The 15,010-nt window shown below is 44.8% G+C and overlaps 1 protein-coding gene across 2 annotated transcripts in view; it reads left to right on the forward strand.

The window, feature by feature from the left end:
• Positions 1-1,387: 1,387 nt before the first annotated feature.
• Positions 1,388-15,010, forward strand: part of BLNK (B cell linker) — a 73,806-nt gene continuing 60,183 nt past the window's right edge. Inside the window, exons 1-2 of one of the 2 annotated variants that reach the window (XM_032491207.1) lie at positions 1,388-1,625; positions 10,722-10,903. Coding sequence is in view for 1 of the 2 variants with exons in the window: in XM_006174405.3 (XP_006174467.2) it covers positions 1,579-1,625 (47 nt within the window). In the remaining variant the exon portion in view is untranslated. The remainder of the gene's footprint in view (positions 1,626-10,721; positions 10,904-15,010) is intronic. The other variant, XM_006174405.3, reaches the window with a different exon arrangement.

Consider the following 15,010-nt stretch of genomic DNA (forward strand, 5'->3'; position numbering starts at 1 on the left):
AAAACAGAGCCTCTTTTTGTACAGAGGCGTAGAAGGAAAGGAATCCATCCACCACGCCCACCTCTGCCATTGCTGCTGCCGCCTCTCATCTCCCTCCTCCTCCCCCTCCCCCCCCATCCTTTGCACCCTCCTCCTTTTCCTCATCTCTTCCTCCCATTTCCCCTCTGTCTCCAGCCAGACCTCAAGTCTGTAACAGGAAAGGTAATGGGAACCCCTCTACTTTGTCCTTTCTGTGTATTCTTCAGACCCAGGAGAGAATTGCTCACCCAGATAAATGTGCCTAATTCACAAAGGTGAGTAGCGCATTCCTGCTGGCTACAGGGAAGCATGTCCAGGTGTAAAAGGAACTGTCTCTCTCATTTTCTTCCCCCTGACCCCAAACTATCTTCTGCTCTCTAAATGACAGACAAGTCAGAAGTTTTCAGAACAGGTAAAAGGGACCATCAAGTCTTCCACGAGGGAAGTGGACCTCTCTGGATGGGTTCAGTCCCTGCGGGTGTGGCTCCCTCCCCTCTGCTCCTCGCCAGCCTGGCTGCCTGGGACACCGCTTACTGCTCCCATGTCTGGCACGTCACTGGGTCTGGTGAGGGGATGAAAGTAAGCAGTGGACAAGAGCAGGAAGGGACAATGAGCAGAGTGGCGCCTGCTTTTCAGGGGACTTCCAAGTGACTTGATGTCAGAATTGCATTGTTGGGAGATTGTTAGATTTGTCCTCAGCTGACTTTTGGGTACAGGTTGGTTTTGTTTGAAAGCATCTGGCTATCAGCACAACTCCTGACTCCATCAACCTAATAAGGAGGCCACATGGTATGACAGAGAGCCTCTCCCCTTTCCAGATCTCCTATCTGTCTCTACTCCTTATGACCTTGCCTAGAGAACTGTCCTTCCCACTTTACATAGATCTTCAGGAAAAGGGAATTCTAACTCTCAAAGTAAACTATTACCACAGAATCACTGTCATCTTGATATTTATTTTAAAACATTTCGGGGAGAGGAGCGAGGAGAAAGAGTACAAAATGCCATTTTCATATAATGGTCCTTTAAGTGGAAAAGCTTATCCATGACTTTACACAAATGAGCAGAAAGTCCCAAAGAGACCATCAGATGGGATTGATCCTTCTGCTTTCCTCTGAGTCCAGGAAGGGGACAGTATGACACCTGCTGAAAACAAGGACTATATGTGTTCAGGACAACAGGAAGTAGTGACCAGCCAGAAGCTGGTCCTGGCTTGGTTACAAATCTGGTTATAAAAGAAAGCAGCTGGCAAGAAATTTGCATGTCCAATAGGTTTCACTATTAAAGTTTACACAACGAGGAGTAATCAGCCAAGCTGGGTAGCTGGCTGGCTATCCAGATCACATGATTATGCAGAAACATGAAACTTGACTATGTGCTCGAGCAAGTTTTACTTCTCCCTAGTGCAGGGGTGTTTGCCAGCAGGCTGCACTCTCAGAAATCAGGCTCAAGTGATTGGGACCCTTGAGATCAAAGGCTTACCATGCTCCTCCCGAGGAGGGCCAGGGACTGCTGACGTTACCACTGGACAGTGATTTGTGGCTCAAGTAATTACCAAAAAGAATGGACAAGCTTAATAAAATAACTGTCCCTGCCAGTCAGAAGTTGAGGTAAGATTTTCACCAATACTCTTCCTTCTTCTTCTTCTTCTTCTTCTTTTTTTTCCAATGATCTTACTGCGCCTCAGAAATACTGAAATCCTGAAATACTTTGCTAGTTCTAAGGCAGTGGGATGTCAACTGCTACAGGGAAGTGGACTGAGATTTTAAAGAAATATGTAGGAACAAGTGAGCTTATTCTAGCTGGATTTTGCCAGTGGTGGATTAACATGTAAAGCTCTGAAACAATTAAAAAAGAAAAGCCAGGGGCTTAGAGGCTACCAGTGGTCAACTTACAGAGTGTAAATATAACAAGCTTTTCTAAGTAATGTTTTGTTTAATCCGAGTACTTAAATATTTCACTGTGGATTACTATTCAATGCTAAGGATTGCTGCAATAATTTGTATTCATTGTAGTTTTACTGTCTCATTTATTTGTGGGTGTATATCATAAGTGTTTTGCGGAGATTGGGTCTGTTTTTCCAGTGTCTTCATGTCCGTGTAACAATTATCTCTAAAAAACCACTTAGAGATAGAATAAACCAGAAGTGGCCCAAGCGGCAGGAATCAAGAAACTCCTCTGAGCTATGGCAAAAAAGACTTCCCAAATGTTGATTTTGAAGATCCTCTTTTTGTCTCACTGTAAGAGCATCGTGGCTTTTGGAGACTGGAAAACTGAATGTTCGATGAGTATTTTATATTCCAGCTACCGCTTGAACTTCCATTTTTCATGGGGTGAGGTGACACGTGCAGCAAGTTATCACAAATGATAAGGAGCTAGAGAATTAGAGCTTCTGAGACAGGATTTAAAAGATAGTACCCTGGCAATGGCAGAGGAACAGCCCTTCACAGTTAGAACATGGGTCATACACCTGGTAGGTGCTTGGAAAATGACAGTTTGAAAGGAACTGCTGACCTAGAATCGGGAGGCAGCATGGCGGCGGCCAGCCTTTTCAAGGCTGTGCTGGTAAGTGCTGCCGTGTGATCTGCACGGACAGCAGACGAGAAGTTTCCTCAGTCTTGCCCTTGGCCTCATGTTGCTACACTGTCCTGGGACGGGGGCAGGGAAAACAGTGGAAGCAGTAAGTGACTAAATGAGTAGAAGAAGGGAATTAGAGTAGCTGGAGGGATTCTGACCGAGGAGATGTTTCAAGCAAAATAAATGAACAAACCAAACCAAATAAAGACAAACACGTAGCTACTGAGAACAGAGCAGTGGTTACCAGAGGGGAAGTAGGGGAGTGAAATGGGTAAAGAGGGTCAACTATACAATGATGGACGGAAACTAAATTTTTGGTGGTGAGCATGCTGTGGTATATACAGAAGTGGAAACATAATGTTGTAAACGTGAAACATATAAATCAATGTTACCTCAATAAAACAAAATAAAGAGCTAGGCTTTGAGAGGCGGGTAAGATAAAAGAAGTTGGAGAATTAAAGGGCAAGCGTGCTGTGCTGGGAGGGAGGAAACATAGAAGCTGATGCTTGGGAGCTGGACTTGAGTACAGTCCATTTGTAGGATAATAAGGAGAGTTTTCTTCCCAAACAGAGGCTGTAGAGTGGGTGTGTGGGACCAGAAGGTCCAGATAAGGTTAGACGCTCAGGGTGGGGCCAGATCATGAAGGACAGTGAGGGCGTTAACCACGGAGCACTGGAGAATGGTTTGCACTGTTCCAGATGTCCTGACAACAAGCTTAAGGGAGGCTGGCAGGAGGCATTGGAGGGGGAGGGACCCCAGGAGGCGGGGGTGCTCAATACGAGGGGGAGCAGTTAAGCAACTCAAGCCTCTAGCGTTGCAGCCTGGACGTTGGGGCACAGCGGTGAGAAGAGAAAGGGAAGGAGGTAGGAAGGACACGCCAAAGAAACTAACAAGGCATGGGTTTTAGGGTTTCTTTCAAATGAGCAAGAGGGTTTACAAAATCCTTTTCAGAGATATTCCATAACACAGGGCTTAACCATAACTGAGTCTTAGAACCTCTTCCAGGAAATCCAGATGGGAATTTAAACAAAGAAGGGCAATAGAGCCTAAATCACATTTTGATCCTTCCCTCAGGCACAAAGTCCAGCTTTGTCACAGGGTGGTTGATAGGCAATACACAGCCATAGATAACAGGGTAGAAAACCAAAATTGTATTGCAGATAATCATATCATATACTAAAATTCACCTGCTCAAGTAGAAGTAACTTTTTCCCCACTTGGTTACTCAGTTGTTTTTACAGAATTGGCCTGTTTTTGGAAAACGTGCACTGTCAACATGGAACTTTTCAAAGAAATGAAATTGCAAACACAATGAACTTGAAGCACCATTTAAAATCTTTTCTGTAATTAGATGGGATGGCAAGGAATAGGGAAATGAAATACTTGATCCCTGTGGTTTGTATCCTCTGTCCTGATTGGTTAACACACATTCATAACAGTTATAAGTGAGGAGCTGTGTTCAAATTCTTAGGTTTATCAAAGTTTACAAGATAATTTGCTTAAATTCTTAGCCAGAAAAATATAATGTGTCCACCAAGGAGGGGTGGGTAGAAGGGATGACTCTGCTCTAGCGGGTATATTCCCAGGACTGAAACAGAAGGAGTGACCAGGAGGGAGGAAAAGCAGAGTCAACCAAGGAAAGGAGGGCAGGCAGAACTGGAAGGAAACAAGAGATTTTCAAAATGAAGGACATAGAGAAGGTTCCCAGATGCACTTTCCCAAACAGACACAGTTGGGGATGAGCAGTCAGCCTGAGAGTCTCTACCATGGAACAACTGAGAAAGGTGAAGTGGCTAAGTTGTGTGAGAGCACAGAAATGTGTGAGCATAGAAATTTGTGAGCACAGATTCTCACTATTTTCTCCCAATGAGGCACTCCATGAAGTCAGTCTGTCTGTTAATGGGAATCCAGATCCTGTTAAAAGATCTCGGAATCTTTTAGTGGAATCTTAGCTATGATTTTTCCTGGATTTTATAAGGTAATGATACCAACAGAAATGCAGCTCACACCTGAGTTCTACATTCTTCCATAGTAAGTATTCCTATTCATTAAAAGATTATACTTCTAAGTAAACATTTCAGCATTTACAATCCCAAATCACATCGACTACATTCCTTTCACGTTAGTGAAGCTAGTTTATAAAGGAAATTGTATGGTTTTTTATTTCTAATAACCTCCCAATTGATTCACTTTCTATACTTGTATATTTTTCTTTGTAGCCCCCAAACACAGACTCAATTATTTTTACAAATGGAGAAATTATTTGACACAGGTGTGGTCAAGTCTCATCTCCCTAATCCTTATCTTATTGGTTAAAGAGTATGATATTTTCCAGTCAAACCCACATATGTGTCACTTTAGGAAAGGTTACTTAATTTTCCTGGCCCCAGCTTCTTTGGATGGGAAGATAGGATTAATAACTGCACTGATCCTCCACGGGCTGTTGTAAGGATTAGATAAATTATTTTGTGAAGCAACTGACACATAGTGATCCTGGCACATATTATTAGAGTAATGGTAGTCATTTAATATCATTATTGTTCTTCTTATTAATTCTATAGGTGTACAGTTGATTCTCTGAACATAAACATAGCACTGTACATTGATCCTTGATAAATTTCATGTCAGTTTCAGTTCTTCTTTCCAGCTATTTTGGCTATTTTACCTGTTGATTCTGATGTCTGTGGCATTTAGCTTTTGCATGGGCTGCAGACATGACAAATACCCTTTGCCTTTATCTACATGGCTAACAAGACTCTTAAGCATGACAGAGCCCTGTCATGGGTGTCTGGGTCTCACAGTTAGGGGTCTCATTTGGACATCCTATTTAACAGATCCTGGGACATGACGTCTCGTCTCAGGTCCTGGAATCCTCAATTGGAGTTTCTAGTTACTTGACTTTTTCAGTTCAATTCTTCAGAAACAAACTCACCTTCTTTTCACCTTTCTGCCACTAGCTCTATCGCTGTTCCTCCCTGTTTCTGTCAATGGTCATCATCAACCCTAGGTCTGATTCACTCTTGTACCTCCACTCACCTACCACACCCTGTAGTCCTTCTTTCATGATGCTTCTGTATGTGCCCTTTCCTTTCCTACCACATCATCCTGGAGAGGTCCTTATCACCCCCTGTGTCCCCCAGCTACAAAATGAGGAGCTTGGATCAGATAATTCCCCAGGTTCCTCTCAGCTCTGATGCTGTGTGATCCGTTAGGGCATGAAGACCATGCTTGATATATGTTACATCCTCTAAGGCTACCATTTTATCCCATGACCTTCAGGAAATATTTCCTGATGGAATTGTCAACTTATTTGAAATAGTTTTCAAAATATTTTCAAGCCCTTTTCTTATTGCTTTGAAAGCTGCCCACCTCTGAACACTGGGGTCAGAGGATGAATCTAGACAGCATCCAGATGAATCATCTAGAAGGTAACTATGATGTATGTAGAAGGACAATGAAATTGGAGCCCAAAAGGGCTGGATTCCTATGGTCAGTTACTAGCTATGGGTCCTGAGGAAGTCACTCAGCTTCTCTAAGCCTCAGATTCCTCAACTGTCAAATAAAACTAGAGGTGCCTTCCTCATAGGCTTGTTTTGAAGACATGGGCTAAAGTGCCCAGATTATATTTGTCACATGGTCAATATAACAAGTAAATAAAAAGTAAACGCCACGATCAGTACTTCAACCCACTTATCATGAGTGACCATTTATCTCTCTTCCTATTCATGGTAATAGATCCAACCCGCTTTAACTGGAGTGACAAGCAGAGCGGGAAGCTGCCCATGGACGCACGGTGGATAGGGCACCTCCTGAAGACATGTGTGTCTGGGGCATCTCTCCTTTCATTCCTTATAAGCTTAGAGCAGAGGCCAGTGCTGATGTGTGAGGGTGAAGAAAAGGCATGGCATCTAACAGTAGAGATAAAATGGACATCCTAGGAAGCATGGTTTCTTATTCCCGTCACACTACCTACCTGCATTATCTCACCTGAGAGTCTGCTCACCTGGGCCATCCTGTGTCATACCAATGGATGGAATACTCAGACAAGGTCTCTTTCTTCTCATGAGCGAGTGACAGGGAGCCACATTAGAAATTCGCTTAGTATTTGGGGATTTCAGGATCATCATCTAAGAAAGCTCAAGGCACTCTTCCTTACCCACTCTAGGCATGGCTGTGCCAGAAAAACCCTAAACCAGAGTCCACATATTTGAGGAACCCTCTCTCCTGGATCCAATGATCACCTGAACAATGTGTGCTGTGGCTGAACAATTCCTTCCTCTTCATGCAACCTGTCTCCAAATAGGCTACAAAACAATTAATTAGGTTTCCGAGAACTGAACCACAATTACATTCCAGCCCTGCCTCTTACATCACTGATGGAAGGAGACTGGGCTGGGACCAAATGCTTCAGGCACACATTTACAGTCTCTTGGTTTTCCCCCATCGGATGATTAATAACTTCATCTGTTCTGTGGAGAATGTACTAGTTTGGTGCATTTTCAAAGAGGATCTTACTCTTGCCCTCATGCAATGACATCAAGAAATCTAGGCTTATTAAAGAAGGTGAATAAGAAAAAAAGAGAGAAATTAAATGATAGCTTGTTATAGAAAAATTGAAACACTGGATGGCTTTCTCTGGCTTTTTAATAAATCCCATAGAAGTTACCTTCCCCTTCCCTCTTCAATATAATTACTGCCTAATTTAGATCAATGGTTCTCTCCCAGGGAAAATTTTTGCTTTCCAGGGGACATTCTATTGTCACAATTGGGAAGGGGGTGCTGCTGGCACCTCGTAGGTAGATGCCAGGGGTGCTGCTAAATGTCCTGACCTGTGTAGACCTATCCTCACAGCACAGTATTATCTGGCCCCAAACGTCAATAGTGCTACTGTTGGGACACTGGTTCAAACCAAGTGGAACGTATTCTGTTCTTCATTTGTATGTTCTTATAGTGACAATATGTATTTAAAGTCTAGAATATTAATATACATCTTTGCAACTGATGTGGCCTCTGCTCGCTGGACTGATTTTCCTCTGTCTGGGCGGTTTCAGTCAGAGGTTGCCATGGGGAAAGTCTAGAGGTGCTTGCACCTATATTTCCATGAGTTGTTTTTGAGAAAAGAATTTTTAGTGTCAGACAAAACTAGATTCCATGAACCACATGCACCACTGAAGTATATGTTGTTTTCTCCTGGGCAGAGAAATGAGAGAAGGAAAAGATTTCCAGACATCAGCTCACCTTGGAATAGTCTCTGTTTCTACCTCTCTGAGTAGACTGGGTGAACCTTGAGTAGAGACCCGTAATGTTGGGATAAAAAGTCAATCCGATTCTGTAGGAGAGGAGCCACAGGGGCTGGCCTGGAGAGTGGTCACTGCCTCCCCATCAGACACATTGTGTCTCTTGCTTTATGATTTGGATCTGCCAGGTCCCCTTAAATCTCACTGACTTGGTGCCATTCTACCTCTTTAAGGTGACCCTCTGTCTCTCTGTTTGCTCTCTTAGGTGTGGATGTCTAAGCTCTTGGAGACAGCTTTGGTTTTCCTATTTTACACGCTTGCTGGGCTTCCTAGGACTCCAGGGACCAAGTGCACAGTTAGGGGTTAAGACCTGTTGTTCCTGAAATAAGCCCCACCTGCAGAGTGGGTGAAATTCCAGCACCCAACCCAGACCCACCTCCAGATCAAGGGAGCCGTGAACCCCGAAGTGTGCCACTAGCTTGCAGTCTTCTAGGTCCCACCGACCGTAAGGCTCCTCAGCACGTCGCTGGGAAGTGGCTTTTGGCCCAGGCTCTGATGTGGAGCACAGATGGCCTGGCCTGCTGGTAGAAACCCTCTCTTGGAACCACACCTCCTGCTGTGGGCTGAGCTTCCTTGCTGACTCATGTGTTCCCATCCCCAGTTCTACACCCGTCATTGGGCAAGATTGTCTTCCTTCCCATACCTGTACCTCACTCCACAGCTGAGGACTGTCTGTTCCCAACAGCTCCTCCTTGCAGTCACTGCTCTTCCTGGTGTGACCTGCCTTCTTCTACCTGTCCGGCCTCACCATGCTTCTGAAAGGGCATCCATCACAGCCACACCCGCAGACTGATGTTCCACTCGGGCATTTTCATACCCTTTCACAGCATGATGGTCTAGGCCCCCAAACAGGCATTAGTCCCTCAGTCCCACAAGGCCGTTTCAATGTTCACCTCCACAGCAAGGCACAGAAGCCAACAAAGGGCCATGCTGCATCTCCTTAAGGAGCTCAGCTTCCTTGTCGGCCACTTTCCTGAGAAAGGAGATTGCTACCCCAGAGGTGTCCCTGCCTCCCAGCAGACTAGCTGGGAGCCCCTGGATTTCCTCCAGATTTCAACCCTTCCCACAGTGCAGGGAGCAGGCCAGGCAGCAGAGGCCACTGAGTTCCCTGGGTGTGTGCGGTGCAGTCCCACAGGGCCCCAAGCTTGATTTTAATGCTCTGCTGCAGCAGTCTTGAGATACTGAATAATTTTGAACTAGAGGCCCTGCCTTTTCATTTTACACTGGGCTCCAGGAATTACATAGCCAGTGTTGACCACAGGTTCCATGGGCCACCTCAGCAGAGCCCGCTCCCCCTGCCATGTGTAGGGACACAAACACCAGTGGAGAAGCCTCCTCCCCTCCCCTCTCCAGCTCCCGGATCAGAGAGGTTTACTTGGCAAGTAAGATGGAGAGGCCATCTCTCCAGCCCCTTTATTTTTAAGACAAAGTAAGAGGCCCAGGTAGGTGAAGTTACATATCCAAGCTCACACCCACAGGGCCCGGTCTAGAACTGTATCTCCATGTCTGCCTGTGAGGACGGAGGAAGAGAGTCCACAGTTTCCTTTCTTTTTTTTTTTTTTTCTGTGTCATTTACTAGCCAATGAAATATTCTAGCTTAGTCTGGGTTCTATATTTTCCTAGACTTTTTTTTTTTTTTAACTAAAAAGCAGCTAATTTACTAGTCAGAAACTCCAATGAGGCCCTACAGGATCATTCTGTCATTATTTCAGGCCATTACATGTTTCCAGGTCCAAACTTGAATTCCCACTGACTCAGGCAGGTTTGGTGCCCTACTGACACTATGTATTTTTCAAAGAATGCTCCCACAATAGTTCATGTACTCTGAATGTTATAATTAAGAAGAGCAGAGTTGGTCTTATGTATAGACTAAGCATATAGGACCAAGTGGTAGTAATTTAAGAAGTGCCCCCAGAAAGGTGTTTTTGCTGCACTGGAGAGAATATGAACTTTGGAATCAGGCAGCCCAGGGGTTTGAATGCTTGGTCCTGCACTCACTGACTCATGGTCCCTGAGAAGGTCACTTAATCCCTTTTAGTCTCAGCCTTTTCACCTGGAGAATGGGAATAATAATATACGATATACTGGGGGGCGTTATGAGAGTAAAGGTATCAAATAGACAGTAAGAGTTCAGTGAACGTCCCCTTCCCAGAGATCCCTGCTGGCCTGGGCGTTCCTGTGGCCCCAAATTGTACTGTTAGAGAAACATCCTCCTGGGATAAGGCAGTGTCCCAGAGCCCTGGTTCAAAGTTAAACATCACTAAATGTAACAGGTTAAGGCGATAAGCCCTTATCTGTCACTAACACCCAGGCCGGAATCTTGCATCTGACGTGGGGGCAGAGAGCTCTGCTCCTCTGTCTCCCACACAGTGGTGGCTCAATCTATGGTTGTTAGCGGAAAGAACAGAACATTGTTCAGGAAAGTGATGATAAGGGGAAAGGTCAGAGGAGAGAGACCGCACCTAAGTCAAGGGCGTTCCCTCAGGGAGGCTGTGACTAAGGGTGTTGGGACAAGAGTATTAGAGAGTTGAGCTCAAAGGTAGAAGAAAATGTCCTCTCCCACTGAATTGGTTGTTTACAACTTTACTTGGTCCAAAGTATAAAAAGCTACAGGATGAAGAATAACCTTTTAAGCACGTAAAGCACATTAAAGACCAAACCCTGGACAGGAAGGAAACAGTTATTTTTGATGCAAATAACTAATATAGAATCAAACGCAAACACGAGAAATAAACTTTCAAAAAGGAAAATGGCAACTGTAATACCAAATCATTAGAAACCCGCACCCTCTACATAGATGTGACTATTTTGCCTTTTAAATTATTCTTACAGCCTGTACGGGGTCAAAGTTCTCTTTTTACAGTGGAAAGACTTTTAATTTCATGTCATCACGACATCCAAAAAGCATCACAGTGGCCCAACCAACCCCAGATGATTGAGCCTAATTTACTTGATGAATGCTGAAAACAACTATCAACATGATTAAAACAAAATCTATTCATGTAGCCTCAAAAGTAAGTTGGAAAAAAAAATCTACTTTAAAATTGCTGATGACTGCTTAAAGGGTATGAGGCTTCCTTTTGGGGTGATGAAATAAATGTTCTGTGACTAGGTAGCAGTGGTAGATGCACAGTGTTATAAATTTACTAAGTGCCACTGAGATGAACACTTTGAAATGGTTGAATGATGAATTTTACTTTATGTGTAATAAAGTACACATAAAGCCACAATAAGTAAAATTGATAATGAAATTACTTGCCATAAAATGCTGTATTTTGGGGACCCTTGATCATATTTTTGTTTGAACACTTAGGTATTGTTCTCAAGCTTTTTAAAAAATGTATTATTGATCAAAGTTTCTGGATGGTAAACATTTAAAAATTACAATGCTTTCCTCCACTTCAATCCCCACACATGATATTCCCCAATGTCTTTTTTTAAACTCAGATCCCAATGAAATGAGCTTAACTGAATCAAATTTTTTTCAGCATTATCGGAAATACCATTCCTCAAAATTGCTCTTTACTCCATGAAAATATCTTTGCTTTTAGCTATAGAAATGAATGCCCAAATGGGTGACAGTATTATATTGTGCCATGTAGACACAGTCAATTCATTTTTCCCTATTAAGTTTAATTTTTAAAAGAACATGCTTAAATTCTTAAAATATTCCTTTTCTAGAAGTACATCGGATTACCTTTTTTAGAATTTTCTGAAAATGATTAGAATTAATTATTTGTCATTTGGTCTTACAAATTTGAGAATCATCAGTTTCACACAATAATTTTCATGCTGGCAGAGGAGAGACTGTAAACATTGCAAAACTCTAGCTGTCATTCAGCACCTAGTTAGAACAATGAGCAAATCAGAGCCGAGCACAGTGACAGGATTTAATAACATGACTTCGGGGGGCTCTTCCAAACCCAAGAGCCCGTGTCATCTGTGGAGGCAAGAGACCCCTTTAACTTCTGTGCGTTTCACAACCTGCTTTCACATAGTTTTAGGAAGATGCTACCCTTGACCCCAGCCCCTCCCAGCTGTGTGGGTGGTGGGAGAAAGGACCAGAAGAGGAAGGAAAATGCTGCATCCCTACAGGCCCCTAAAATCAGGGACTGGGAGAGCCCGGCAATGTCTGCTGTCACATCAGGGGGCAGATCCTCTAAGACCTCTGTGCAGCTAGTGCAGCCTAGTTTCTTGCCATCTCATCGGCGTCAAGGTGGTACACCCCGCGCCTAAGTGCGAGGATTTTTTTGGAAAGGATTCAGGGGTATTCGTAAGATCATCCCTACTCCTGGTTATGTCAAGTCAGCCCAGTTTCTGTCTGCTTATAACCCAGATCAGCGGTTCAGGCATGCCAAAGGCTACCACAAAATATTTGCAGATCTCGGTAGGAAAGAAAGAAAGAAATGGTAGAGCGTCTGAAGAAACTTGCAAATTACTTTCTCTGGTTAATAAGTGGTTAGTAGGACAGGCCGCAAGATGCTCGTGTGTGAGGTTCATGTATGCCCCCACCCCGGGACTCTTAGGTGGCCTTTCTGACGAGGGTGATGAGACGGGTGCCTGGGGCTAAGTGCCCAGGTCTCCCTGCAGCTGAGTTCAGCCACTCTACTTCTGAGCATATTCTGGACCCCAGAGAGACCCTACCACATCCCTTCCTGTCACTTGCATGCACTGCCCTTTCTCTTTCCCCCTCCTCCTGCCATCTGTCCCTTCCTCTTTTTGCTCTGTCCCTCTGTAAAGCCTGAAGCAGGCCCCTAAGAGCCCAACAACCCTCTAGCAACAAGTCTGACTTTGGGGACAAGCAGCAGGGCAGTGATGGGGGCACATGTGTCCCCAGTCAAAACCACTTGGCTGGTAGAGGGATTGGGTGCCTTCTCCAGGGACAGAGAGGAAGGTGCCCAACTGAGGCACCTGGTGAAGCTGGTCATCCACCGTGGTGAGGGATCAGCACACACCATCCAGGGGTGGCTGGGAGCACACGTTCTGGAGTCAGAAGGCCCAATTTTGAATCCCAGCTCTGTCATTTATTAGGTGTGGGATCTGGGGTGAATTACTTCTCTGAGCACTTTCTCACTACAAAAATAGGGATAATCACAACAATGTGAATATACAATGTGCAAATACACCACTGAACTCTATACTTAAAAATGGTTACAATCATAAATTTTGTTATGGAGTTTTTTTTTTCCCCACAATTTTTAAAATGGGGATCATCAATAGGACCCCTATCTCATAGGGCTGCCAGGGTTAAATGAGCTAATGCATGTGAAGCACTCGGCACACAACTCATGCTCAGTGGGTGCTGCGTTCTCTGCTGCAGGCATTGATAATCCAAGCCTGACCACTGGCTTGGACTACAACCGTGGCTCTGGCTGTGGCATAAGAAGTCAGAAGGCGTGATCTCTGCCATGGAAAAGCTGGCCCTCCAGCAGGAGACTCGGGCCATGTGCGGAAAGGGAAGGAGCAGGGTGTGAGGGGAAGACTGGAATATCCTCAATAATTAATCTCAGGGAAACATCAGAACTTCCCTGGAATTTAGTGTCCTCTGTTCCAAGAGGAGGTTGACCCAGGATGTTCCTCAAGTCTCTCTAACCACCAAACCTCTGTTAACTACCTCAATGACAAGCAGAACTAGGAGCTGGGATTTCAGAGCTGTGTCATCTGAGACCAGCACTGGGACCTCCTGAGCCTCAGTATCTATGTCTGTGAATGGGGCTGGGGGAGCTACCTCACCCTGGGGAGGCCTCTCGGGTTAGCACACCATGGCAGGGGCTGCCAAAACTTCAGTGCCAGCTCCATGGTGGACTTGCTCTCCAGAAGGAAGTGGCTTCGGCTGCTGAATTTGCAAATCTAAATATAACACCAGTAATGCCACAGGAAGGCTGGTCTGGAGGAAACAGGGCATAAGGAAGCTGGGCTGGGACTAGAAGAGGCTGTGGGAAGGGCAGAGGAGGGACGCTGGCGACAGGACAAGGTCTGCTGCGTACAAAGAACAGAATGGTCACTAAAGTGGCATTCTGGTCCAAAATGATGGTCGGTAGCCAGAGACTTCACTTTTGAGACAGAAATTACCTGAAAGGAAGATATTTTGTGTGAATCAGAGAATCCTCGTGTCTGTCTCTCTCTGTCCCCTGGCCTGACATAGGTCAGGGGTTTCTGCCATGTGATACTGTAACGCCGTGTGTGGAAGGGACCTCTCTCCTGCATTACCGAAAGCAGGGCTTGTGTTCAGGGTAGTTCTGGATCCGTACAGGCCCTGTTCAGTCTGCACTCACTGAATATTTGTGGAATAAATAAGACAAGTATACATCTTGTATAAAACATATAATAAACTTTAAAGGGGAGCCCCCCAAATCAGTAAATCAAATATCATTTTCATGTAATACTTTATATCAAAATTAATGCAAAAAATGCCACAATGAACAAAATATTGGCATTTTAAATGAAAACAGGGCCAGGGAGGCTGAGTAATTTTGCCTCAGGCCCCCATATGGTAAGCACGGCCCTCCCAGCAAAGTCCCCTTTGAGAGCTGTTGGCCTTGTGGCCATCAGTTCTTCCCTCTGTTCAGCTGAGGCCCTTAATAACTCCTAATGTTATCCCACTGTTTTGGGGATCCCACTGCTGTGGGCCTGGGCCCAAGCCCAAGAGAACTGCCTTCCTACTGGTCTCCCAGCCACCAGTGTCCCCATGCCCAGGCCTTCCTCCGTTCTTCCACCCTAATCAGGACACACCTCTGAGTAAAGATTTTGAAAGATTTCCCGCTGCCTGTAAACCCCACCTCCTTGGTCTGACTAACAAGGCCCCTGATTGCCTATCTCTTCCCTCCCCAGCCTCATCTTTGATCACACCCTTCCCCCATACTCCCAATTCCTGACACTCATAGCTTCTCACTAGACTGCAAATATCCCAGTTTCACCTCTGAGCCTTTGCATTTGCTATTCCCGCTACCTAGCTGCTGTTCCTCACTCTTTTGTCTGGTGAATTTCTATTTTCCCATCAGGATCCAGCAACTAGGTCACTTTGTCTTCAAACCTCAAACCAGTCACTCCCTTCTTAGGGTCCTCACAACTCTCTGATCCTCCTTGTTCCCAGCAAAGAATTGTGAGTAGTTTTCACTTGT

Source organism: Camelus ferus, chromosome 11, assembly GCF_009834535.1.
Source record: "Camelus ferus isolate YT-003-E chromosome 11, BCGSAC_Cfer_1.0, whole genome shotgun sequence".
In the NCBI taxonomy this organism is placed as follows: Eukaryota; Metazoa; Chordata; class Mammalia; order Artiodactyla; family Camelidae; genus Camelus; species Camelus ferus.